This window comes from Alosa alosa, chromosome 6 (genome assembly GCF_017589495.1).
Source record: "Alosa alosa isolate M-15738 ecotype Scorff River chromosome 6, AALO_Geno_1.1, whole genome shotgun sequence".
NCBI lineage: Eukaryota > Metazoa > Chordata > Actinopteri > Clupeiformes > Clupeidae > Alosa > Alosa alosa.
The window spans coordinates 16,408,549-16,433,870 of record NC_063194.1 but is presented as its reverse complement, the minus strand read 5'-3'; the positions used below and the strand labels follow the sequence as shown (position 1 = coordinate 16,433,870).

Here is a 25,322-nt window from a genome sequence, read left to right as displayed (position 1 = left end):
ATGCATACACAAACATACATACATACATACATATATATATATATATATATATATATATATATATATATATATATATATATATATATATATATATATATATACCCACATATATTCTCTTTTCTGTATTTATATGATCATCCTGTGTGTTTCTGTTTGCTTCAAAACACCCTATTTAGTATTGTGTGGTTCATATGCCTTGTTTGTGTATTTCATTCAACCCTGAGGATGTGTCGAGTTTTGGTGTGTACAAAAAAACAATAAAAGCCCCTGTGTCAGCAGCCATGCCACATTCCTGCGTCATCCACCAAACACGAGCACCAGACACCATCTGCAGCACAGAACAACTGTATTTCATTACAGACAGAAACCAACCACACACAGGATCCAAGTTAGTGCACAACACATCTGAGCACTTCTTCAGCACACACAGAGTCTGTATATAAGCAGCAGCACCCTAGGGCCAGAGACACAGCTCTGCTCTGGGGTAAGGGGAATTGATGATGGTGGGGGGGTTCCACACATATATTGGCACATGTTATGCCTATCCACTGAACATACAGTACATGGTATACACGATGGGTTGGGTAAAATGGTTGGTTTTGGGTCTGGCAGCAGTTAGTGGTAGAAATAGTTCACATCTTCTGTAATATAGCTTTGATTTCCTCCCAGATTCAGGCTCTCAAATATATACAAATACATAGTACACAAACACAAATAGATCATGAACACAATATAGACATATACACAGATACACACACACATAAATGACCAGTATTCACATCACACACTCACATATACACATACACAAACACAAAAGTGGTTTGCTTCGAAGTGGTTGCCTCCCCATGTTTGCTGAACCAGCCTTTAACAATAGGGAAGAGAAACAATTATTAAGATCTCATACGAGTCAAGAATTTGAAATAGTTTTTGGCTGGAGCAAAACTGCTTATTCAATTCTATGTATAAATCAGTGCTAGTTTCGGCTCACCTCTACACAGCTGTGTTGGAATGTTCCAGAAGCACATCATGATTCCAGGCATCCTTGCCCATGTTTTCTAAGCCCTGCGGTCCATCAGCTCTGGTTCCTATAAAAAGGACCAATTAGATTTGGGCTTGAGCGCTGGCTTATGATCCTGTGACACCTTATAACTTGTTAACAGCTGGCCCTTCCACATGCCAGGGGTAGAACATTACCAAGTGTGTGTGTGTGTGTGTGTGTGTGTGTGTGGGGGGTTCACGAGTGCTGGTGAGTCTTTACCTGTACGAGAGTAGACACACCACAGTGCCCCCATCAGGCAGATGCCCATCAAGAAAGCAGCGAACACAATCCCAAGGACGGGCCCAGTGCTCACTCCTGAGGCTGCACAACACATACTTTGGTGACTATTATACACTCTATCTTCATAAGACCAGTGAAAAGAGAAAACAGGATATATTTCTCTCCTGCTTGCCACTGAATGAGTCGAATGGGTCAGTAAAGGTCACTCACCACTTTGTAGAGGACTGGGCTTCAACGGCTCTATCACACGGTGTTGACCTACAGTTTAGTCATGCCACCCCCAAACCCACCCACACACACACACACACAAACACAAACATAAATATACAGTAAATATCAATATATTACGTTTATCTATACTAGATGGGTGTGCTGAAGTAACTGACTAAAAGAAATAATGGCAGCATCACCTGATGCACTGGTACGCAGGGACTTTGGCATCGCTATCTCGGCTTGTGTCACGACGGACTTCTGATTCCTCTGGCCTTCCGGGATGGGACATTTACATATCTCAGGCTTGTGATTCAGCTGGCCTAAGGGGAAAGACACATTTACATTTATTAACTAGTCTACAATAAAACAAACATAGAGGAGTGAAAAAAACAGTCTATAAAATAGACTAAATATATTTTACAAAATAAAGTTTTTTCCCCCCATCTCCCATCACGTCACAATGAGCGGTGTACACGGTACTCACCAGCAGGGGGAGGCAGATGGTTGGTCACCAGCATGGGCCTGGTCAGATTCCTGTACACACACTGAAAGAAAGAGAGAGAGAGAGAGAGAGAAAGAGAGAAAGAGTGCAATGTAGACATATGGTTCAGATCACAGAGATGTTTTGATTGAATTTGATTTGATTTTCTGAATATTGAATGGGATAAACAGACATGACTTTGTTACTGAGGATACATGCGACAGAGAGGGAAGAGAAAGAAAGCTAAAAAGAGACAAAAAGGAAATACATCAAGTAAGAGGCGTTAAGCCATGTCTATTCTCTCTAGAAGTCTAGTTTCTTTGCTAGGGTGCTGACCTTCTGATTGGGGAGCTGGGCTTTGATGAGGGCTGGGATGGTCACTCCGCCCTGGCACCCTCTCTCCGCTGCCAATGCGGTGATGGGCGTCTGCTGAGGGGTCCCTGGGCTACATTGTCGTAGGCTGCAGTGCAGGAAGTGGATGGAGTTGTTGAAGACGGGCCGCAGCACAAAGCTGAACCTCACACGGGACGGCTTGGCATCCTTCTCCCTTTTCGTCTCCTCCTCCTCCTCCTTTACTCCTCTCTCTCTCTCAGGCCGCCCTCCATCGCCACCTCGCCGGCTCCTCCTCCTGCTCTTCCCCACAGGCTGCCCCCCTCGCGCCCGCTGCTTGGACAACAGGGCTCTGGCTCTCTCCATGTCATCATCCTCGTCCTCTTCTTCGTCATCCTCCTCCTTATCCTCGTCTTCATCGTCCTCGTCTTCATCCCCATCGTCCTCGTCTTCCTCGGGCGTCCCTTCCTCGCGCCCGCTCTCCCTCCGTAGTGGGGTGAGGAGGAAGGAGGACTCCCGTGAGCAGCTGTTGAGGATGACGGGCCAGCTGGGCGAGGAGCGCGGGTCAGAATGGGGGGAGACGATGCACGACTGGACCTCCACGCCTCCATTGAAGACCCCCTCTGCGGAAATCTGTGGGGGAGAGACAAGAGAATGGCCCCTTTTATAGATAACGGAGGTGTAATAGTGGGTTGGGCCCTGGAGAGATTTACTGGACATATTGACTAATTAGGCTGCCAAGGAGAGTAAACATCCAGAGTGTCAGGCTGTGGACGGCTGATCTACAAGATCCCTCCTGTCACAAGTTTATAGACCAACCAATCCTGAGAGCTTAAAAGTGGTATTATAATCAATATCTTCCTAAGTTACTAACATACATTACACTTGAAGGAAACAGAAGAGCCTTCATTAATGTATGATGTGACTATACACTAGTAGTCTGTGATAAGTCTGACTGAAGGTCTACTTCTGAAGAAAAGCAACTGAGGTTTAAAAAAATAAAATAATGAAATGAAGAATATTTGGCGACCTTCTATCAGCCAATATTGTGATCTGATAGTGAGCGAGCTGGAGGAAGTACGGGAATAACAGCCAAGGAGACAGCGTGTGCCAGCCTTGAGAGAATGAGCTGATATGGGCCAAACAACCAGAGTTACGTAACAGGAAACGCAATCTGCACAAACAAGGGAACTGTAGTGTAAACCACGGGCCAGTGGGGTTGACGAGGCTGGCACAGACCTGCACATAGACGCGGTTGTCCGCCGTGATGACGCAGGGTCCGGTATGCCTCTTCTTGTAGTGCTCAGTCACAAAGAGCTGCATGGTGAGCAGAGGGACCATCTGGGGCCCCGGGAGCCTGGGTGAGCTCGGCCCCCGCAGGCCCCCTGACACCACACCAGACCCAGGAGGAGGACGGACCACTGGAGGTCTCACAGGGCTAGAGCTTGGAGACTCACAACCAAACTGAGATTGTTGGAGAGGGAGAGAGAAAGAGAGAAGGGGGGGCAGAGGGAGAGAGAGCGAGCAGAGGGAGAGGGAGAGAGAGAGAGAGAGAGAGAGAGAGGGAGAGAGAGAGAGAGAGAGAGAGAGAACATTTCAAAAACACTTGACAGGAAACTGACTTCCAGTGACACACTAAGTGGTTTTGTTTGTTTGGTGACTGACAGTTGTGAGTATGAAGTTAAGTGTGAATGTGGACTCACATGTATGGCCACTGGAGACTGGTCTTTGGTCCACTCCAGTGTTGTCTCATTCTGAACCGGGGCTGGGAGCTCATGTCTCCATAGCAACACCTGGCAAGAGAAAGCAGGGCGGTAAAATGAAGCCTGGGGCGGCAGGGCAGCAAAATCAAGGACATTATGACCCTGGTCACACTTTGGGCTGCTAGCCCTGTGCGGTTATGGGCAATAATGGAATCCCTCAGAAAACATCAATAGTGCCTCTGCACATCCAATCTGCTATAGAGGAGAATAGAAAATGAAAGTGACCCACCCCGACCATCTTTCCTTTAACCCAATAAGGGTCTATCCCTGTAGTCGGACACAGTCAATGACGAGTCCCAAAGTGTAGGTTCATGAACATGTCTAGTGCACAATCGATGCATGTGCTACTTTCTTAGTGCATGTCTCATGTCACATGTGACTAAGTATGCAACACCACAGTCTTTTTTCAGAGTATCAGGCCTACAGTACTCTCCTGATCCGCGCCCTGACTCTCCCTATTCCTAAGAGACAAGACTGTTTCCCACTGTAGCACTGAGCAGACAGTGAGTATGAGAGGAGTTTGTTTGGGTTGGGGCCTACTTGTTATCTTCAGCACTGATCTGCCTCGGAGCGTAAGACAGGCAGCTGTGGCTTCTCTACGTTTTCCTGTGTGTGACTGCACACAGGCTGACCCCTCACACACATTCGTCAACCACGGCTGTCCAGAGCCCAGTACTTTGCAGAAACATCTTCCACAAGCAGTCATGCATGATGTGGATGTTTTCAATAATTCTTAGCTCTAAACATTATGGATGTCTAATCAAGACAGAGTAAACATTTCAAACTTTGCTATGAATGCACTCTCGCCGAACATTTTCAACATTTTGCTACAAACAAGTCAGCCCATTGTCTGATGTGCGATATGCTGTATGCTCAAGTGTTTCCTAGAAGCCTTTAGTCAGTGGCAGTGTGTGTGGTGAGTGGTGACACGTGATGTCTGTGTCTCACCGTGTTTTTATACCGAAGAATTGGGGAGCTGCCCTCCAGCAAGCCCTCAGTCCCACAGGAAATGACTGGGAACGCCAAGAGGAAATGGCTCCCATTGGACCAGGCCTGGCAGCTGGGGTCACGCAAGGTCACTGCTGCCTGAGGAAGAGACAGCGCCTGTGCAGGTGTGGGAGGGGGGTTAGCGGTAAATACTACATCTGACCTCTAAGTGGTTTCAGCTGGGTTTCTGGTCCAAAAATAGAATATTTGACAAGACATTACAGTTTACAAGAGTACTGTCAAATATTACAGTCTGAGGTGATTCTCTGTCTGTCTGTCTGTCTAGGTCACTGCCTGTCTGCCTGTCTCTCTCTCGCTCTTGCTGAGCACATTTCTGTAAATAGAGGAACAGAGGAACGGACAGTCCCAGTTTGAGAGACACACCTGTAAGATGTGTTTGTCCACAGCCACGACTAGTCGACCATCCTGATGACACTGAACACTGACGGCCTCCTGAGCCGCTCCGTCCCCGATCAGCCACTGGCTCGGCCTCGGCTCCCCCAGCATGGGTGGCCTGACTGGGACCATCACTGGGGAGGAGGGGGGAGGGAGAGAGGAGGGATGGATTCATGAACAGGGGTTAGGAAAACCATAAGAAAGAAAGATAGGGAGAGATAGACAGAGAGAGTGAGAGAGAGAGAGAGAGTCAGTGGGAGAGACAGAATACTACTGATATTATATGTAACTATTAGTTTTCTTAGCTTTGTATGGACCAAGTGTAGAGTATTTAATTCTGTGCATTTCATATGCATATCTGATACACTTATATTAAAATACACACCGCACATTATTATAAAACACTTCACTTCGGCAGTAACAGGAAGTCAAGACCTCCCAACAATGAAACACACATGTCAGACATGAAACACCTAAAACCAGCTTATACCGTTCTGGTCTGCGCCCCCTCCTGCCAGCCGGATCACAAAGCGATTGGCCAGGTCGGCCTCCGTGTAGGAGGTCACTCTGGGAAAGCCGTTCTCATTGGCCCATTCCAGGAGGTCTGACGTGGATAGGAGGTCGTAGCTGAGCATGCTGGTCATGGTCAGATTGGGCCTTGGGGGGTAGAGGGGGGTCACGCTGTTGGACGCCTGTGGGCGGGTTTCGAAAAACAACAACCCAAAGAAAAAGCATGGAGGGTGATATAGTATACACCTCGCAAGGTCGCGGAAAGGCAAGCAAAGCCATTTGTTTGGTTTCTCCGGAGAATCAGCCAAGAGCCACAACAACCACAATCCCTGTGTTTTCAAGGGCAGGTTGCCCAGTGACTATGTAACTGTCCATGGGAGCACAAAGCTGGGAGCATTAGGAGCTTTGTTCAAAATGAGGAAGATTAGAGCCACATTAAAACAGATCTGCTGTATAAGAGAAAGGGCCTCACGTAGACAAATATGTGTCCCCGGATTCCTGTGGTAGTGATGGCCCAGTTCACTGGAGCTGCGCTGCTGAGAATGAGCACCAGCTTGTGCGCGCCACTGTTGGCCACCGGGGGCAGTAGCGAGACTGACACCTCCACCTGCAGAGAGCTGCCAGACACAGAATGAGTCAACTTATTTATTACATAGAGAAAGAAGAAGAAAGAGAGAGAAAAAAATGATCTCCTTAACTGACTCATGTTGGAGAATGAGGTACAAAAGGATTGACTCATTATGGAAACATTGTCTGACGTCTGGGAATCAGTTTGTGGTTTCCCAACATGTTTACTTCTACTCTGATGGGGCCAGCAAGGTCAGACCCACACTATACTACTGCTACTCAGAAGTTCAAGCTTTCAGTTTATTTTGCAATTATGTTCATTCAATGATCAACTAATTCAATTATGCCACATGAAATGAGTAAAAAGAATGGTTTTCCTGTATCAATTTCCCAAAGGAGAAATGGAAAATGTCTATGTGTGTTTCCTCCTGACTAATTGTTTAAAGTGAATTTTATATCAGCCATCAGAAACACTGACTATTACACTGAAACTGACGATTAAGTTACTATTACAATGCCAAGATCTGCTAAAAACATCTGTGTGTGAGGTCAAGTGCCATGGTCTCACCCACAGAGGCCAGATCCTGCAGACCAGAGTTTGATGATATGTACTTCTGGGTCAGATTCAGCACCAGGCAGAACGCAGCCTTGTACTTCCTGTGGCTGGACTTCAGATGTCAGGTAGTTGCGAGACAGGAAGAGAGACTGCAGGTGACACTCCCTGGGCAAAGTGGTATCTAGGAGGTTGTAGAATAGTAGAACAGAGAAAAAGAAATGAAAAAGAAATCAAGAGAGGAAGAAAACACATTTGTTTTCAATGCATGTCCCATGGATTTCCAATGAAGCTCTGACATGCATTTGATTTAATATTAACATTAACATTGTGTTATTAGCTAGATAGATAGATAGATACTTTATTCATCCCGAGGGAAATTGTAGGCATCCAGTAGCTTATACAACCATAACACAACAAACACGCATAGGCTATATCTCACAATTATAAAAAATACTCACAGACATGTATACATTTAAAGGGGCATGTGAATTGATTACCCAGGTCTGGTATGGACTGACCATTTGATGTCAGTACTCATGTGATGTCAGCCATCATATTTATACTCTTGCATACTCATACGTGTGTGTGTGTGTGTTTGGGGGGTATGGTGTAATGGTGTGTGAGTGTGTGTGAGGGGCGGTGCAACGGTGTGTGTGTGTGTGCTTGTGTGTGTGTGGTGTGTGAGGGGGGTATGGTGTTTGGTGTTGGGGGGGGGCTGTAATGGTGTGTGTGTGAGGAAGGGGGACCTGTGTGTGTGTGTGTGTGTGTAGGTGTGCTGCATGAGAGTGTGTGATTCTATGTCTGTTGGTAGGGATGGGCAAAATACATCATAATGTATTTTTAAACAAAATATCAAATACCCTAATTTTAAGTGTATCAAAAATAAACTACAAAATACTTTAGCCACACCATGTATCAAAATAAAATACTGCATATTTGTGTTTTGAAAGTACTAAAAATACCTTCCATATCTGTCTATTTACAGTAATATATCAGTAAACTGACTCTGTTGATTAAGTGGACAGTGTTTGAGAGCAATAACTTTTCTCTGCCTACGAGACATGCCATAACCTTTTTTGGGGGCAGCCGTGGCCCACGGGTTAGCACTCTGGACTTGTAACCGGAGGGTTGCCGGTTCGAGCCCCGACCAGTGGGCTGCGGCTGAAGTGCCCTTGAGCAAGGCACCTAACCCCTCACTGCTCCCCGAGCGCCGCCATTGTAGCAGGCAGCTCACTGCGCCGGGATTAGTGTGTGCTTCACCTCACTGTGTGCTCACTGTGTGCTGAGTGTGTTTCACTAATTCACTGATTGGGTTAAATGCAGAGACCAAATTTCCCTCACGGGATCAAAAAAGTATATATACTTATAACCTGCAATCAGGCAACAGATCAACTATGCTGACCTGTCTGTTATATCTCATAGCCTAAATACTGTATCAGAGAGCACTCAAAAATGATTAAAGTTCTCAAGAAAATGATCACTAAAGCTTTCAAGAAACTTGAGGTTGGTATGCGAGGGAGTGTATTGTATGTGTTAGCAACCTACAAGTTACTCATCTTGCACTGAATCATCTCCCTGAATTTAAGCTGCTTGTGTTTTGTCAATTTGCATGTGTTTTCTTAATATTCAGTACGTTTGCTTCTGTCGGCCACCGTACAATATTATGACAAAGTCCTTTTAGGCAAGTCCCTCCACTCGGCGGCCATATAGAAACGCTTTTTGGGCACTCCTCGAGCATTCAGCAGAAATGCGCGTGCGCAAGGCTTCACGACACCAATCTTGCTCCAGCGGCGAGTTCACAAGACATGATTGGGAAGATGTCTTCACAACACACCATATGATTGGCTCAGTGTATTCACATAACACCACATGATTGGCTCAATGTATTCACATGTCGACGTTTTGCCGAGGAAGAGGTGGGATATGTGTAGACAACGGCCATATTGACGTTACAAACTAACCCCATGCATTTCTATGGAGGATTTTTTGAGTGCTGTGTCTCCTCATTAGAAAGTCTCTGATTATGATCACAACAAGTCTGGACAAATTACTAAGTCAGCACCAGTCAGAGGCTACATTCATTGTTTTGCACTTTGATCACATCTGGTTTTACCAAAATTATTTGGTAAAACTACAAATATTTTTAAACTACAAAAATACACACCTATAAAGTATTTTGATGCAAAATACTATTTTGCATTTGAAATACATGTAAGAAATACTGCCCATCAGCTGTTGGCTGCAGCAACTCGATATAGGTAGTACCAATTTTTTTGTGTTTGTGTTTTGTGTTCATTGTTGATCCAATTTGACTACATTGCTATGTTGACCACCAAAAACCTCTACCAGCCCACCCAAATGTGGTAGGCTAGAATTGGCCCTGGTGTGAGCATGTGTCAGCGGCAGGCTTACCCTCTCCCAGGCGGATATAGACGCGGCTGGCGTGCGTGGCGTGGGTGAGAGAGGAGATGGTGCGGTAACGCTGCAGGCTCCACTGCAGCAGTGCCCGCGGGCGCCAGGGCAGCGACGCCACCTGCTGCACCCGCACATTCACACTCTGGGACCCCACTGTGGAGTTGGGCAAGGCCTGGTGGCAAACAAGACACACAGCACCGTCATAAGCGTCAGTTTTTCAATACATTGACATGACTTTATAATATGTACATTTTGCAATAGTTTTGCAATGTGATGTCTTTGAGAGAATGTAGCATACTGATTAAGCATCTGCTTCATATAGTTGCCTGTTTTGTGACCTTACAAGGGACAAGGGAAGAGATCTTAGCTGTGTACACATTAGCTTACTGCAATACCTCAATCACCTGTTATTGTTTTCCTAAGAAACACTTAATTGCTTATGCATGCTTGCCATGAGTGTGATTGGAAAACCGATAGAGGGACACACCTGAGCCACCACCAGAAGGCTGAGAGGTAAGCCCTCTGCCTCCAGCCACCAACGCACTGCATGCTGGGAGCTTAGTACCAAGAGCACATCCCGATTTAAAGGCTTGGAATAAAATAACGGCCTCAAGAGCACAGTAACCTGAAATAACAAAAAGACAATTTCATATATATATATATATTCATATATATACTGAGATAAGAATGACAAATAAAAGACAAAAACACAGGAAATACAGACAGTAAGAATCATAGACTGTATAAAATAGGTAAGAACAAAACAGGGGTAGAGAGCAGGGACCAGTGCACCTTCTGGTCAGACGAGCTTGAGGCTCTGGTTACAGTGATGACGTGAGTCTCTCGGGGACCACTTTCTCTGGCCGCACAGCCAAGCCCCACGTCAAAACGCTCCAGGTAGCCCTGCACCGGGTGCACTGTCCCCGCCGAGGTGAGCGAGCACTGCCTGCCCTGACCACCATCTGCAAAGACCAGCACAAACAGGTATTCCAGCAATAGGTAATCAAACCAACATGTCTACTCTGAAGAAGTTGATAACAGAAGATAAAGTTGCCGTGAAGGCTATTCTTGTGTTTACAGTATCAAATGCCAGTTACCACAGGGATGTCTCATTATGTGAAGGTGCACAGGTGCGGTTGATCTCTAGATTAGAGGAATCAGTTCATCTGTGCCTCACTGACCTGCATTCTCTGCCCTAAACAGCAGGAGGCACCAGAGAGTCCACACCTTCCACTGCATCATGTTTGCACCACACCAGAGGAGTTCGACCCTAAAGACCTCTGACTGACATACTACCCATGAGAGAGAGGAGACGAAGTAGAGAGAGAGACACAGTGGAGGGGAGTTATGCTACTTTCTGTAAACTGTGAATGAGGTGATGAGAGTTATAGACACATAAAACTGATATGGAGAAAAAAAAATATGCAGAACACAATTACAAGGACAACTGTTATCAGTGCCATGCCAGAGTCTCCTTGAAAAAGTTATCAAAGTCTCATTATTGTTTGCTCACTCTTTGCCACATTCCTGCATATGTTTTGCTGTTGCTTGTCTGGCTGCCTTTCATTTTAAAGAAAATATATGTGTTTTCCTGATGCATGTCTGAAAACTGGATAGACCTCATCTTTCTCAATCACTTGAAAGCCAAATTGAAGCCATATTTGTGCTGAATTACAGTTTTTTCTGAATGCTTAAACACATTTTTTGTAACTATGGCTTTTTTTGCAAAACTCTACACACAAATGGCAAAACCACTCACTGAGTTCGCAAAACTAAAAGCACAAACACTGCTTTGCACTCAGTTTGCAATTTTGTAACACACACTTTGCACAACTGTAGGCACAATGGCTATTATTTACACTATTTTGCCAACTCTCTGGCACACTTTCTCATGTGAAAACTGTTTTAGATAATTAGTTCACTTTGCAATCAGCCTAAGCACTATAAATAAGCCACAGGTAATGTACAATGGGTACGATGGAGTGAGCAGGAAGAGTGAGAAGAGAAAAAAAGACAAAAAAACAGAATATATTTTTCCCGGTGCCTTGGACTAGGACATTGCATTGACATTGTGATGTAGACAGAATTTTGAGAGAGACAACCCGATGTAGACTGATTTGTTTTGTCTCAGTGAAATACTATTTTGTGTTTTGACTTGGAAAAACACACTTGTGTTTGTTTTGATGTGTGTAAATAAACACTAGTACTTGAAGTTGGGATCCCTGTATGTTTACAGAACTATGACAAAAGTATGACCTCAAACTGACATAGTCTACCTTGTGCACAGAGAAAGCAAAAGCCAGATGTGTTTTTTATTCATACCATCAGTGTGTTGTTGGCACATTGTGTGCTTACTATTGGGATGGCTTGTGTTTACTGTTAGATACGAAAACACCATTTTTACGAAGGTGTGAAGAGTTAAGCAAGGTGTGTTAGCTTTTGCAAGAGAACTACAATGTTTTGCTGATTGGGTGAGAGGTTTTGCCATTTGTGTGTAGAGTTTTTACAAAAAATGTGCTTAAGCAATCAGAAAAAACTGTAAGCTCTTCCAACCACGTGCAGACACATAAATAATGATAACATAAACAGCAGTCTACTCAACTCACCTGGATCACGAAAGGGTGACTGAGCCAACAACTATTTTTAGCCATGCATATTGAAGTTTGTGTTGCATTTTGTTTAGTGTGTGTGTGTGTGTGTGTGTGTGACTGTCAATGTGTTGCATATGCACACACATCCTCCCACAGGGAAATACAAGCAGTGAAACACTGATCCTGATGCACTAAGCCCGATCGTTTTGTATAGAAGTTTCCTCTTCCATGTTTTGAAACTACTCTGTCTGGATTTGTTTTGCCTTTCTCAAGTGATAGCCCACCACTGCAGAACCAACATGCTTCATAAAAGTGGAGCATGACAGAATGTATCCACATGTGGATGGGATAAGAACATTCAATGTTCAAACTCAATGTCAGCTCATTCACAATGAAGTGGATTCATTGGAATGGCAGTAGGTGCTTTCAACATGTTATGAATGAGATACTGTCTACAGATATGACTGAAAATGAAAATGAAAATAAAATCTCAGCACAGTCAACAGAACGGAAAGGTTTTGTCTGCATGTCTGTCTGCATCCAGTGCCAAAACCACATTTACACTCTTACTGAAAATCAGTCCTAAACAAAAGCACTTCAGACTTTTAAAATACATTTGCGTCAATTGCGCCAACAATTAAATATTAATATTATCCAGCCATCTTCTACAAAAACCCACCTGTAGCTGTCCGGTGTCGGGCCAAGTCAGACCACTGATTGAAGATAATTAGCTGCAGTCTCTCGATGGAGTATTCGCACCTACTTAGACATGATCCATCCGCCCCCTTAACTCTCTCGGCAAAGATGCACACCCTCTAGCACGGGCCAATAATGACCCAGTTGCTGGCATTTGATAGCTTTTCAAGTCTCTTGATATCACACGGTAAAATATCTGAAACTTTCTCTGAGTTTGTCAATAAAACAAATATGGCAGAGCTACGCAGCTGCGTTACTTTTATTGCGCGCCACGGACAAAAAATGTTCTCGAGGGGTTCCGGACGAACGATTGGTAACGAGGGGAGGGGCGAGGTAGTGGAGAGACGGTCGCGAACGAGGGATAGGCGGACCGGAGGGTCTTCTGTATGGTAAGACGGAGTGAGACGAAACAAAAGCGCAGAGATGGATGGAGCGCCTCAGAGAGGAGGAGGAGGGAGGACGGGAGCCCCCAGAATGAGAAACAGATGAGGGGTCGTGAAAATTAAAATTAAGTGCGAGGAACTTGGTTACACTGACTTAAGGAGCGAACTCTCGGGACTCTGAATCATAAATAAGTGATACACATCTCTCTATTTCCTCTTCCTATCAGACACAGACAGAGTACACTAAAATGAATGTTTGTGCCCAGGAGTCATCTGTAAAAGTCAAGATAATGAATATCAGATGACATACAAAAGCAAAATTTGAATTGAGATCTCACCTGTTTCTCCTAAGGGACCCACTGGGAGAAATACATATAAGAACAGATTGGAGAAAACAGTATTTTGAGATCATAAGTTGAACTGAAATTGGGCTTGGGCTGAGACAAGAGGAGGGCAATGTTGCAGCTAAGAAATCCCTTTGGAGAAACAGGTGAGATCTCAATAATCACTGTTTAATTTCTCATGAGATTAAGAAAATACTTTTTCAAGACAATGCATTTTCCTTGGGGTGAATAATTTATAATTTATATATAATTAAGCAAATATATAATCAAGTGATCCATATTTTGTGTGATGGAGAACCATGGTGGATAAAACTAGTGAGACCTGCAAAGCAGATAGGACTATGCGTGTCTGTGTCCATTTAATTGCGATAGCTATTATGAGCATGCAGAAACTGCAAAAGTTCAAGCTCTCATTTAGTATTTTTCTGCACAAAGAAGAACACTGTCTAGATTTTGCGTTTAGCTTGTAAGTCATCATACTGGTAAGGTATATGTTCATATTATTTCTGTAACTGCTTGGCATACTTGAGCATCAGTCCCCTCAATTAGACGTTTCCTGTAACTGTTTCTGAGGGCTTTGCGGCCTTGTAACTGGCTGTGAGGAATTTTGGCCTGTCGCCCCTCATAAAACTGCTCCCTCCCTGCAAATTTTTAGGGCTTCGCATGAGCCAGCTGACTGACTCATGTCCAGTATTTGGGCTGTCTGTGGGAGTTCTCAGTCTGGCCAAGAGTGAACGATTCTGTCTGGTGCCTTCAGTAAGCTGACCTTATGCGATGCTCAATTTGTTACTAGGCGTTTTTTAGTGAACACCAAATGGGAAGCATTAGAAGACTAACAGCAAATGGGGATCATTTTCTGCCAAAAGTCTATTGGCCTTGTGGCAAATGGAAGTCTTTCACCCCTGCCCCTCCCCAACCCCCCACTTATTTGGTTACAGGTGGTCTCTAATATAGATATGAACTGGACAGAATGTTTGGCATTCTGGCAATGTTTGGTGATGTTTGACTAGATAGAGATGAATTTGACAGAATGTTTGGCAGCTTTGTTATCAACTTACAGGTAAAATGCTTGTAATATCAGTTATTAATGTTTGTAATTCAGAGTCTGCAAACCAATAGCAAACCATGGGATTTTAAACAAAACATGTCCATTGTTCCATTGTTATTCCAAGTCATTATGACCGGGTTGGTAAGAGATAATCCCCAAGGTTTTTTAATGAATCTAAATCCATTTGGTCCCAGGAGATCACTTGGAGTCCCACATAAACAGTTAAACTAACAACACTGTTGACTCCTCTGTTTATGTTCTTAGTATCTATTCCACATGTGAATACACCACTGTCTGTATCTTAATACATAACTGATTTTGTTACATTTTGAATGATTCATTAAAATACTATTCAATGAATTTCTTAATCCTCTCTGAAATATGTTTTAATTTGTTTGTATAATATGATATCTATGACATGATGAACATCAGGTTCATAGAGGGACACAGACAATGAATCCTTGTGGTTGCCAACAGTATTCTAAGAATGTGATCTTATTCCTCCATATGGTCTTCATCTCGTTTAGCTTTTAATACAGCCACGCCATATTGGAATTATCGACAAATATCCCAGATATGTTTTCTGTGCCTAATCAAATCAGAATGTTCCAAATGAAAGGTTAAATGCGGGTTCATAGCAAAACAGTTCAGTTAAGCACACTCATCTATTCGCTCATTCGCTGGCTCGTTATCTCTCATGCGCTCTCTCTTCAAGCTGGTCAGGTTGACCATGCTGGTGAAAACTCATAGCAGACTGCAAACTAAAAAGAAATGTACCCTATGAAAAAAATTTTAAAGAGTGGATGGAAAATGTAATTGAAATAAATCTTCCAGTGGACGGAGAAGGCACACTGCCACTCACCCACACACAGACAACACACACACACACACACACACAGACACACACACACACACACACACACACACACACACACACACACACACACACACACACACCAAACCGACTTACACATGGCATGTATGCACGCACACCAAAATCAGTGAACTTGTAAAAACATCAACTGCCCGAACACCATGGTAACCACCCTGACATGACCTGCTAGATTCTGCTTCTGTCCTTTTCCCAGTTACAGCTTATTGGTTGCTCATTTTCACCAGTGACTATATATAAACTCTCCTCCTCCAGGTATTGTTCAAACTCCCGGCAGCTCTCTCAGCTGCTAACACCTGACAGTGCTGCTCATTCAACTCCAGACTCTTGACATTGTTGGCAGATTCACCAAGGCTGTGTACAGATTTGAATGCATGTGCCAGTGTCATCAGTGTCGGTAACTGACTGGCTTGCTTCTTTTTTCATAGAAGCAGGCGATGTGTCTGCCTGTGGGTTAAAATATCTCCTTAAGAAAACACTGGATGTGACCTGGGTTATATTTACGTTGGCCAACATGCCTAAACATAACTTCAACTGTGACTGAAATGTATGATGATACATGGTTTTCATCTTTGAACGACCAAAGACAACACATTGAAAGAGGCACGTATTCCAAAGAGAGACAAACTATTCCAAGCCCTGTTTAACTCAGTGTGTTTTGGAAAGGGGGAGCCGGTTGCTCCGAGTTCAGCGTTTGTCATCGTGGCTCTGCCAGGCTCGGAGCCCTCTGCCTTCTGGTGCTGTGGACAGGGGAGCTGCCAGACAGATAACCAGCTCCTCAGACACAGCAGCACTCCTCCAAAACTCTCTCACACACACACACACACACACACACACACACACACACACACACACACACACACACACACACACACACACACACACACACACACAGAGAGACACACGGGTACACACAATGTGTACAGTACACACACACACACACACACACACACACACACACACACACAGTCAAGTGTGCATATGTACACACACACACACACACACACACACACACACACACACACACACACATACACACACACACACACACACACACACACACACACACACACACACACACACGTACACTTACCAGACACACACGCACACACACACACACCAGACACTTTCACATACACACACACACACTTAGAAAAATGCTGTGAGCTTGATGCAGTCCAGCTGTATTTGTGGCCACGCTTCTGAGAAGAGAACAATTGTTAACTTCAATCTTGGCCAGAAAGACAGGGAGAGAAACAGCAAAGAGTGCCAGAACTAAATGTACATGGTACAACTTGAGCGCAGGACAGAAAGGGAATTGTAGGTCATTATTTTCTTTGGACCGGGACAGAACAAAATAGAGAGTATAATATAATGTAATGGCAAAGTCAGGAAAGATCATTCTGGGTCAGGAATGGCAAGTGGAATCTGACCACCATCTTGGAGTGTTCTAGCTGAAAAGATCACAATAGCAGTAACAATGTCCCTTGTTCAACGCTGCCAACTGGCACTTGTGTGCACAAATACACACATCCAAAACATTTCATAGAGAGTAGACAAGTTGTTAGTCTGACAAGCAGACAAAGATAGAGAGCGAGGGCTATGCTACGCTTTTGAGTGAGCTTCTCAAAACTCCTTGTTCAATTCGTTGAAAGTGTATTGAGTCTACATGGGAAGGCAGATAAGGACATTCCATAGCATTCCAGGCTAGAACGGGGTAATGACCAGAGCACGGATGACCTGAGAGCACAGACTCCCATCAGCCCGGTCATCTTTTCCCGCAACGTACCAGACGGAAACATATAGTCCTGCCATGCAGACTCTCAGATGAGATATGACGTATGACGAATGTCATGCTAGTTGTCTGGTGTGCACCTGCATGTTTGGATGTGATGGCTCAGAAGGTAAAGTTTATTCTGTGATGTGGATCATTCTGTAGAGAAAAGTGTTTTGTGTTTGTTACAGTAACTTTCCCTCTAATCATTCAAATGTACTTGGTGTTATTGTTGGTCTGCTTAGCAACAGCCTCTGCTTGTAGAATTTCATTTAACTACTGATATGTCATTGTTGGGCCAGATTTTGTGTACAGCACTCCTACCAAAAGGACTTCTCACCCTGATTGGCACTTTTAGTGCAATCGACATTAATTTGAACTGAGCACTCACAGGAATGCACTGCCAAGAGAAATGTATAACTTTTAAAAACTATACACAATGTCACCGACAAGGTTTGCACACATTTTGTAATGTCTGCAGTGAGCAGATAAATGTTGATTGACAGATCTATGCAGCAATCATATGGCAGTGGAATACATGATATCATGTAAACATATTGCTAATGAACTGATTCAGCATCTTTCTCAATACTCTATATTCTCTAGTCTATGTCAGTCTCAGAACATGTAACTCCTTTCAAGACCAATTCATAAATAATAATGTGTTTGCCCTTGAAAAGGGCAATCTAAACTGTGAACCAGTAGCCTCAAATGCATTGATGAAAGAGTGTGTGTGGAAAAAGTTGTGAATCTGAACAGGGGTGCAAACCAAGGCATACTGGATGGTCTTATCCTGATTTGAATTTTTGCACATGACATTGCTGATCATGCTCATATTGAAAAACAGTTTCTTGCTCATCACCAGACGTTGTTTCTGCCTATCCGTAGAAATTGTCTGCCTTCAGTTCTACCAAAATAGAAACATAAGACAGCAATTACTAACGTCACCCACTGGCACACAGTGAGAGAAAACGTGTGCAGTCCTTGCCTGCACTACAAGTTTACAGTACATCACATGCACTGCAGACACACATATTATATTAAGGGAGTTTTTCCTTGCCCCTGTTGCTCTTGGGTGCTCCTTGTTGGTGCCCCCCACCCAATCCCAATCCTCCCCCACCTTTTTTATGCAGCCCTTGCCCCCCCCCCCCCCCATTAATGCACAAATAGGCTGACACCAGACATAATTTCATTGCATTTCTTACTTCCAGTAACTATATGCATGTGACAATAAACTTCCTTGTATCCTTGTATGTTGCAAATGGGTTCAGTTGGGTGAAATGGTTGACAAGTCTAGCTGCGGTCAGTGTGATCCCATATGAATGATGATGAATGTACGCAATCTGAAATCACTTGTCTTGATACTGTTATCTTACGCTTCTTCACTTTCAACCACACATATACATTGTGTGCTCCCCTGATTCTCACATCATTGAATCTGAACATTGGTCATTGAATGTAGATGGTGATAGCTCGAGCTTATTGTTTTGCATGTGTTTAAGTAGAAGTATTAGTATAAGTATTAATACTTTTTGGATCCCGTGAGGGAAATTTGGTCTCTGCATTTATCCCAATCCGTGAATTAGTGAAACACACTCAGCACACAGTGAACACACAGTGAGGTGAAGCACACACTAATCCCGGCGCAGTGAGCTGCCTGCATCAACAGCAGCACTCAGGGAGCAGTGAGGGGTTAGGTGCCTTGCTCAAGGGCACTTCAGTCGTGCCTACTGGTCGGGGTTCGAACCGGCAACCTTCAGGTTACAGGTCCGAAGTGCTACCCTGTAGGCCACGGCTGCCCCATAAGTGAGAAAGAGTTTACTAAATGGGTATAACGTTTAGATTTTGAAAAATGTGTTGATGTTGTAATGTTGTGTTCAGTTATGCAATAAGTTTGCAATCTTTAGAAATGAGCTAAGAGATGAGGATGGAGAGAAGAACATTGCTCTCTGCTATTAACTATCCTCACTCACACACACGCACTTACACACACACACTCTCTCTCTCTCACACACACGCACTCACACACACACACTCTCTCTCTCTCTCACACACACACACACTCAAACACACAAACACTCTCTCACACACACACGCACTCACACACACACACACTCTCTCACGCTCACACACACGCACTCTCTGTCTCTCTCACACACACACACACACTCTCTCTCTCACACACACACACACACTCACACACACACACACTCTCTCTCTCTCACACACACGCACTTACACACACACACTCTCTCTCTCTCTCTCTCACATACACACTCCACCCTCTCTTCCTCCTGAGCGGCCTATGACAGTGGAGTCACAGAGTTGTCCTCCGTCTCCCACCTCTCCCTTCATCTCCTTTGTGCCATTATCACTCATTATTCTGAGCGCTCGCCTTCCTCCCTTTTCTCAGTGCGCTATTTGTCCTGTAAAATGTGTCTCCTCGAGGCCTCCTCATCTTGTTCCCCTCTCCCCTGTGACAATGGGGGCTGCAGCGCAGAAACACCGTCATTAGCAGGAGCAGGAGGTACTTTTGTCCTTAACGGTAGTGGAGCAGTCGAGTCTTCCCTCAGTGGAGTAAAATGCTGGAGGTTATTTTCTGGTCTATTATTTTCTTTGCCTCTTTTGTTCATTTCCCTGTTACTAATAAACTACTTTTTCCTTACTATCAAAGAAAAATACTTCACAAGTCTTTGAACCTGCTCCACCTTCATACATACCGTACATATATCTATTAGGGCTGTCAATCGATTAAAAAAATGAATCTAATTAATTACATACTCTGTGATTAATTAATCTAAATTAATCGCATATATAATTTTTGCTGTGAAAGTATTTTAAATATTTAAATTCAAATGAATCATTGAATAATCAGCATTAGTGACATTAAAGTTCAAAAACTCTTTTATTATTATTTTCAGTATTCAAATAATTGCCATAATAATCTATGATATGACCTAATATGCTGAGGAAATAAATTCAAAAGTTTTTTTTCCACATACAAGGCATTTCAGGCCACAGATATAACCTAGGGGACACAATGAAAATAAATGAACACTCCCCTCAATGTCAACACTTATTTCTTTGCATTGATGTGCGACTATAGAGTTGATGAACTCCGGTGATATGCAAATTCCTTGCTGCAGACATTCAGCAGACACCATCAGGCCGTTTTTTAAAAGTAAATGTTCCAATCAATGATCCAGGCAGCACATTTTCTTCTCTCTCCTTCCTTTTACAGTCTAATTTTTACGGACTAGAACGGCTCGGGGTCAAAGGTCATACGGAATCGATTAATCTGCACTAATTTTTTTAATCAGTTATTTTTTCTCAAATTAATTAATCGAAATTAATCAGTTATTTTGACAGCCCTAATATATATATATATATATATATATATATATATATATATATATATATATTCACATACATACACATATATACCTTTTTTATGGATCACAGAGGGTTAGAACTACGTTGTCTTGTCCAACACTCAAGTCATGTGAGCGCCCTCTGCTGGGAGAATCCTGGGCTAGCAGGTACTGCAGCAGGTCTTTTACAGTTTTTCTTAGTTGCTAAAAACTAAAACCCATTCGGTGAAGAAAGTTCTGAGTTGCTTGAACTCATTAAGCCAATTGTTCAGTCTGTTGTCAATACCTTAAACCATTTCACATGGTAAAACACAATTTGCAGATATCACTTAAAATTTTTAGCAAAACTTTGAACACATTCTCATTCTCAAAACACATTCTGCACTCTTATGCACATGCATCCAGACATTCTGCACTCTTATGCACATGCATCCATACTGGTAAACACAAGTGGCAAAAATGAAATAGAAATAGACATACACATGTCATTGATGTAAACACAACCACTCAAAATTGATTTCACTTGTTTCAAATGATGTGACAAAACCAATATAAGCCAGTTCAGAGAGCGAACGGGTTGTTACACTAAAGGTGGGAATGAGAATGGATAGAAGAAACTATGTGATAGGACGAGTGCATATGCGAGGTGGGGGTCAAGGAGGAAGGGGAGGATGCAAGAAAGAGGTTTTTACTGGACACTGTAGTAGTCAGATACTGTACAATACTGTAAACAAATCGTATGGCCCCTGAACATTGTGCTTTCCATTGATTTGCAGTACTGACTGCTCAATAGATTTTAACTGGTTGCAAGTTCATATCAACAAAGAAAAAGAATCAAAGGAATCAAATGACAAATATGTGAGATGCAGGGTACTGTAATAGGGGTACAAGGAGGAGGAAGAACAAAAAAATGCAAAGAGAAAAGCAAAGTATGTTTTCGTTCATCAAAAGACAATGACAGAAAAAATATGAAATTTGTTTTGAGATTAAAACTGTACTTCTCCCTGAGAACTATATGTTTTGAACATTTTTTTTTCTATTTTCTGATGTATTGTTTACTGACTGCTTGATAGTGTATATCCTTTTGATCACTTTGTTTACTGTAAGATTTGAGAGCAGTAAAACTGTTTTGAAGCAAAAGTTTGATTTTGAACACAGGTAAATTTGTTTTGAAGTGAAAGTTTCATTTTGAGCACAGGTAAAACTGTTTTGAGGCAAAAGTTTGATTTTGCAAGGAGTCAGAGGTTTTGTAAATAGTGCTTGAAGCTGAGGTTTTGCGTTTTTTTTAGAAAACGGAGCAAGGTTTCAGAAATTGTGTTTTAGCATGAGAAAAACTAGTGGGGACAGAGAGAGAAAGAGAGAGAGATAAAGAGAGAGAGAGAGCGAGAGAAAGAAAGCAAGCTGAACAGATTGGCCTCTCAGAGACATCAAGGCAGAAAGAGGCCTCTGTTGTACATGTGGGTTTGAACAGCTCTCATCAGTGAAACATGAAACTCTGTTGAGGCTACACTGGCCAAGCCCGCCAGCAGAGGTCACTCCACTTCCAGGGAATTTCAGATGAACATAAATGAACACTAAATCAGTTGTGACAAAATAACTTTGGGTGGGTCATGGGTTTTACTCTTTTCAGTTTCCTGTTAAAAGTGGTATAATGAGTTGTATGCTGACCTGTAAGATCAGTCATTGATACCGTATACAATATCTTGCATCTTGGCAGTTTAGTTGGCAAACCATTTTAGCGTTTGGAGTATTTTCAAGCCAGTGAAGGTAATAAGGTTGATGCTGTTTGAATATGCTTGCATACAGTGAGTATATCAACATCCCACATGAAACAGCGTTACTCTGCAGGAGAACTATGATTTAGCTGGATGTGTGCAGCATTCTTCTGTCACCCCATATCACATGTCTTTAGTCTACAAAAGGAACAGGCAGTTGAAGACAGAGGCAACTACTCTAAACATGCCAAGGTTGTTGCTGGCTGAAGACATTGTGTGTGTTCTCCACCCAATACTGTAGCTGCAGCCAAAACAGACTTCAGAACCAGAGGAGGACATATTTCTGGGCTGGTTAGAGCTTTCCTTCTGTAGGGCTGACACTGACATTACAGCTTGTACAGTGTGTGTGTGTGTGTGTGTGTGTGTGTGTGTGTGTGTGTGTGTGTGTGTGTGTGTGTGTGTATTGAGAAGCAGAGACAGACAAGGCCCACTGAGTTCAACGTCAAATGATACCCTCTAGAATTACACAAAACCAATCGTCTTCACTCCGCCATGTCAATGTTAAGATCTTTTATACAGTTTTCCGCGACAGACACGCAGTGTGCATCACATAAGCATGATTGATACATCCAACGACACAAACAAGAGAGAAAATAAAATCACATGAAACAATCCGCACATAAACCAAACAGAAAAGACCTCTCTCCACACACCCAGTCAGGGTTAACGATGAATGGAGCGAGACAATACAAAAAGAAGGGGCCGTGTAGGAGTGAAACACAACAATCTTCTTCACACACCTCTGACAGTCTCTTCCCGTTCCCACTTTTGATTGTCCTCCACTTTGTTAGGTCACACTGCCCTCTTGTGGCCATAGTTTGTATTGCACAGCTTGAAGTCCACAAGCTTGAGTGTGCAACGAGGGGATAGAGGACTAGCATGAAGGCCATAATGTGAGGGCTGACAGAGAAGGGAAATATATGGACATAAACGGGCAGAAGAGAGAAAGAGAGAAAGAAAGAGATAAAGAGAGGGGGAGAAAGAAAGAGAGATGAAGAGAGAGGTTGAAAGGGTAGAGTTCATCGGAGGATAATGATAAGAGGGTATGGCCTCCATCTATGCCCAGTTCACAACGTTCTTATGCATGACCAACCCCCATCTGATCTCCCCCTGACCAGCTTACACTTACACACACACACACACACACACACACACACACTGGCGTACAGAAAAACAAATGCACACACACACACACACACACACACACACACACACACACACACACACACACACACACACACACACAGTCCCCATCATCCACTCAGCTTTTACATAATCTGGATTATGGATCTTGGAGGGGCTATTCCCTCACCACACTCAGTCACTCGCTACACATTTCTGATATGGAGGTCTTTCTGAGCAGCAGGCATTAACCCCTCTCTCTCACGCCATCCCTGTCCCCACATGGCCCACTCCTCGTCTCCACCCTCACCCTCACCCCCACCCACCCCCCCACCCCCATCCTCTTCACAGTAAGACATTCTCCGTGGGAGTCCCCCCGGTCACAGTGGAAAGACAGGAGTCCGGTGGGGTGGCGGCCATGATGCTGGCACGGGACCCCCCTCCCTCTCCTGACTGTTGGGTGGCTTTCCCCAGTGGGATCCTAGCACAGGTCGGAGACGTAGTCAAAGTCCCTGAAGCAGTCCTGGTCCTTGCGCGAGAGCGTGCGCCGCTCGCGGGGAGGGGTCAGGGCGGGCGCCTCGGTGGTGAACTCGGCGTCGAAGTTGCTGACGTCCTCCGGGTCGCCGATGGCCGGGACGAACGGCGGCGGAAGACGGCGCTTAAGCAGAGACTCCCAGTCCATGTTCTACAGAGAGAGAGAGAGAGAGAGAGTAAACATGGCAAAGGTGTAGCAAAAACACTCCATAGTGTCCACACTCCAGAGATACTCCATAGACAGAGAGGAAAATCCAGTCAGAGCAAAGATTAGCAAAACAAAAGACAGATTGAGAGAGACTTCCAAGAATAAACTGCAGATAGAGCAAGAGAGGGCAAGGGAAATGTTCTCACCCTAAAGAATGGCTGCTTCTTAACATCCTCTGCGTCTTTCTCACCTGAGCCCAACCGTCTCTCAGGGTTCCGTCTCAACAGCTAACAACACACACACACACACACACACACACACACACACACACACACACACACACACACACACACACACACAATAACAATGACATCTCTTTAAAACAAGCATCATGTCAGCTCACTAGTGTAGAAGGCAGAAAGTGGCCTCTTACCCTTCTCATGATACCAATGGCCTCGGTGGAGAGGAATCGTGGGTAACGGACCTCATCATTCACAATGCTGTCAAACACCTCCTCTTCATCATCGCCAGGGAAGGGCGACTAAATCCCACAAACACAGACATAATAACCATCAAGCATGGCAGTCAATGAAGAAAACAATGAGCTAACAAGTGCAGCTCATTTTATTACAATGCTAATTTGCCATGTTGCCAGATTGACTATTTAATAATAAGCCATTTAACTTGAATGGTCCCTCTGCCAATTAAACAGCATATGTTCTGTCCTGTGTCTCCAGGAAACAAGTCAGTGGAGATTCAGGATTGAAATGACATCTCTTTTAAGTTGCATTTGGTCTTTTGCTCTTCCTTTTTTTGGTTATCTTTTTGGTTTGTCTTTCCCCCTCCTTTCTCCTGTATTCCCCCCTTCCTCTCCTTTAATCCACCTCTCCAACACTCTCTCTGTCCCCATCTCTCACCTCCCCGACCAGCATCTCGTAGATGAGCACACCCAGCCCCCACCAGTCCACTGCCCTGGTGTACGACGTGTCTGTCAGGACCTCTGGGGCCAAGAACTCAGGAGTCCCACAGAATGTGCTGGTCCTGTCTCCATAACCCATTCCTGAGGCAGACAGAGAGGAGGACAGAGAGAGAGAGAGAGAGAGAGAGAGAGAGAGAGAGAGAGAGAGAGAGAGAATGAGAGAGAGAG

General features: G+C 43.9%; 2 protein-coding genes across 5 annotated transcripts in view; both read right to left on the bottom strand.

The window, feature by feature from the left end:
- Positions 1 to 507: 507 nt before the first annotated feature.
- On the bottom strand, positions 508 to 13,085 carry engl (endoglin, like). Its single transcript, XM_048245949.1, has 19 exons — positions 12,768 to 13,085; positions 10,679 to 10,789; positions 10,290 to 10,459; positions 9,985 to 10,122; positions 9,495 to 9,669; positions 7,095 to 7,263; positions 6,432 to 6,576; positions 5,940 to 6,141; positions 5,438 to 5,583; positions 5,015 to 5,170; positions 4,007 to 4,096; positions 3,543 to 3,767; positions 2,310 to 2,936; positions 1,977 to 2,037; positions 1,690 to 1,812; positions 1,490 to 1,537; positions 1,259 to 1,360; positions 989 to 1,085; positions 508 to 862 (listed from the first exon to the last, which is right to left on the bottom strand). Exons 2-18 carry the CDS (start codon positions 10,737 to 10,739, stop codon positions 991 to 993), a joined length of 2,733 nt encoding a protein of 910 aa, XP_048101906.1. The 5' UTR covers positions 10,740 to 10,789; positions 12,768 to 13,085; the 3' UTR covers positions 508 to 862; positions 989 to 990.
- A 10,849-nt stretch (positions 13,086 to 23,934) lies between these two features.
- pkn1b (protein kinase N1b) overlaps positions 23,935 to 25,322 on the bottom strand; it is a 29,516-nt gene continuing 28,128 nt past the window's right edge. For all 4 annotated transcript variants that reach the window (XM_048245940.1, XM_048245941.1, XM_048245939.1 and 1 more), the window contains 4 exons: positions 25,093 to 25,235; positions 24,609 to 24,716; positions 24,382 to 24,462; positions 23,935 to 24,178 (listed from right to left, as the gene is read on the bottom strand). In XM_048245940.1, the coding sequence (XP_048101897.1) occupies positions 23,975 to 24,178; positions 24,382 to 24,462; positions 24,609 to 24,716; positions 25,093 to 25,235 (536 nt within the window). In that variant the 3' untranslated portion in view covers positions 23,935 to 23,974. The remainder of the gene's footprint in view (positions 24,179 to 24,381; positions 24,463 to 24,608; positions 24,717 to 25,092; positions 25,236 to 25,322) is intronic.

Bases quoted from the DNA above. Each gene is read 5' to 3' on its own strand.
- engl (XM_048245949.1), bottom strand. From the start codon at position 10,739: ATGATGCAGTGGAAGGTGTGGACTCTCTGGTGCCTCCTGCTGTTTAGG. The intron at 6,577-7,094 runs GTGAGACCATGG...TGTGTCTGGCAG, and splicing joins GCAGGATCTGGCCTCTGTGG to CTCTCTGCAGGTGGAGGTGT. The intron at 3,768-4,006 runs GTGAGTCCACAT...CAACAATCTCAG, and splicing joins AGTCTCCAGTGGCCATACAT to TTTGGTTGTGAGTCTCCAAG.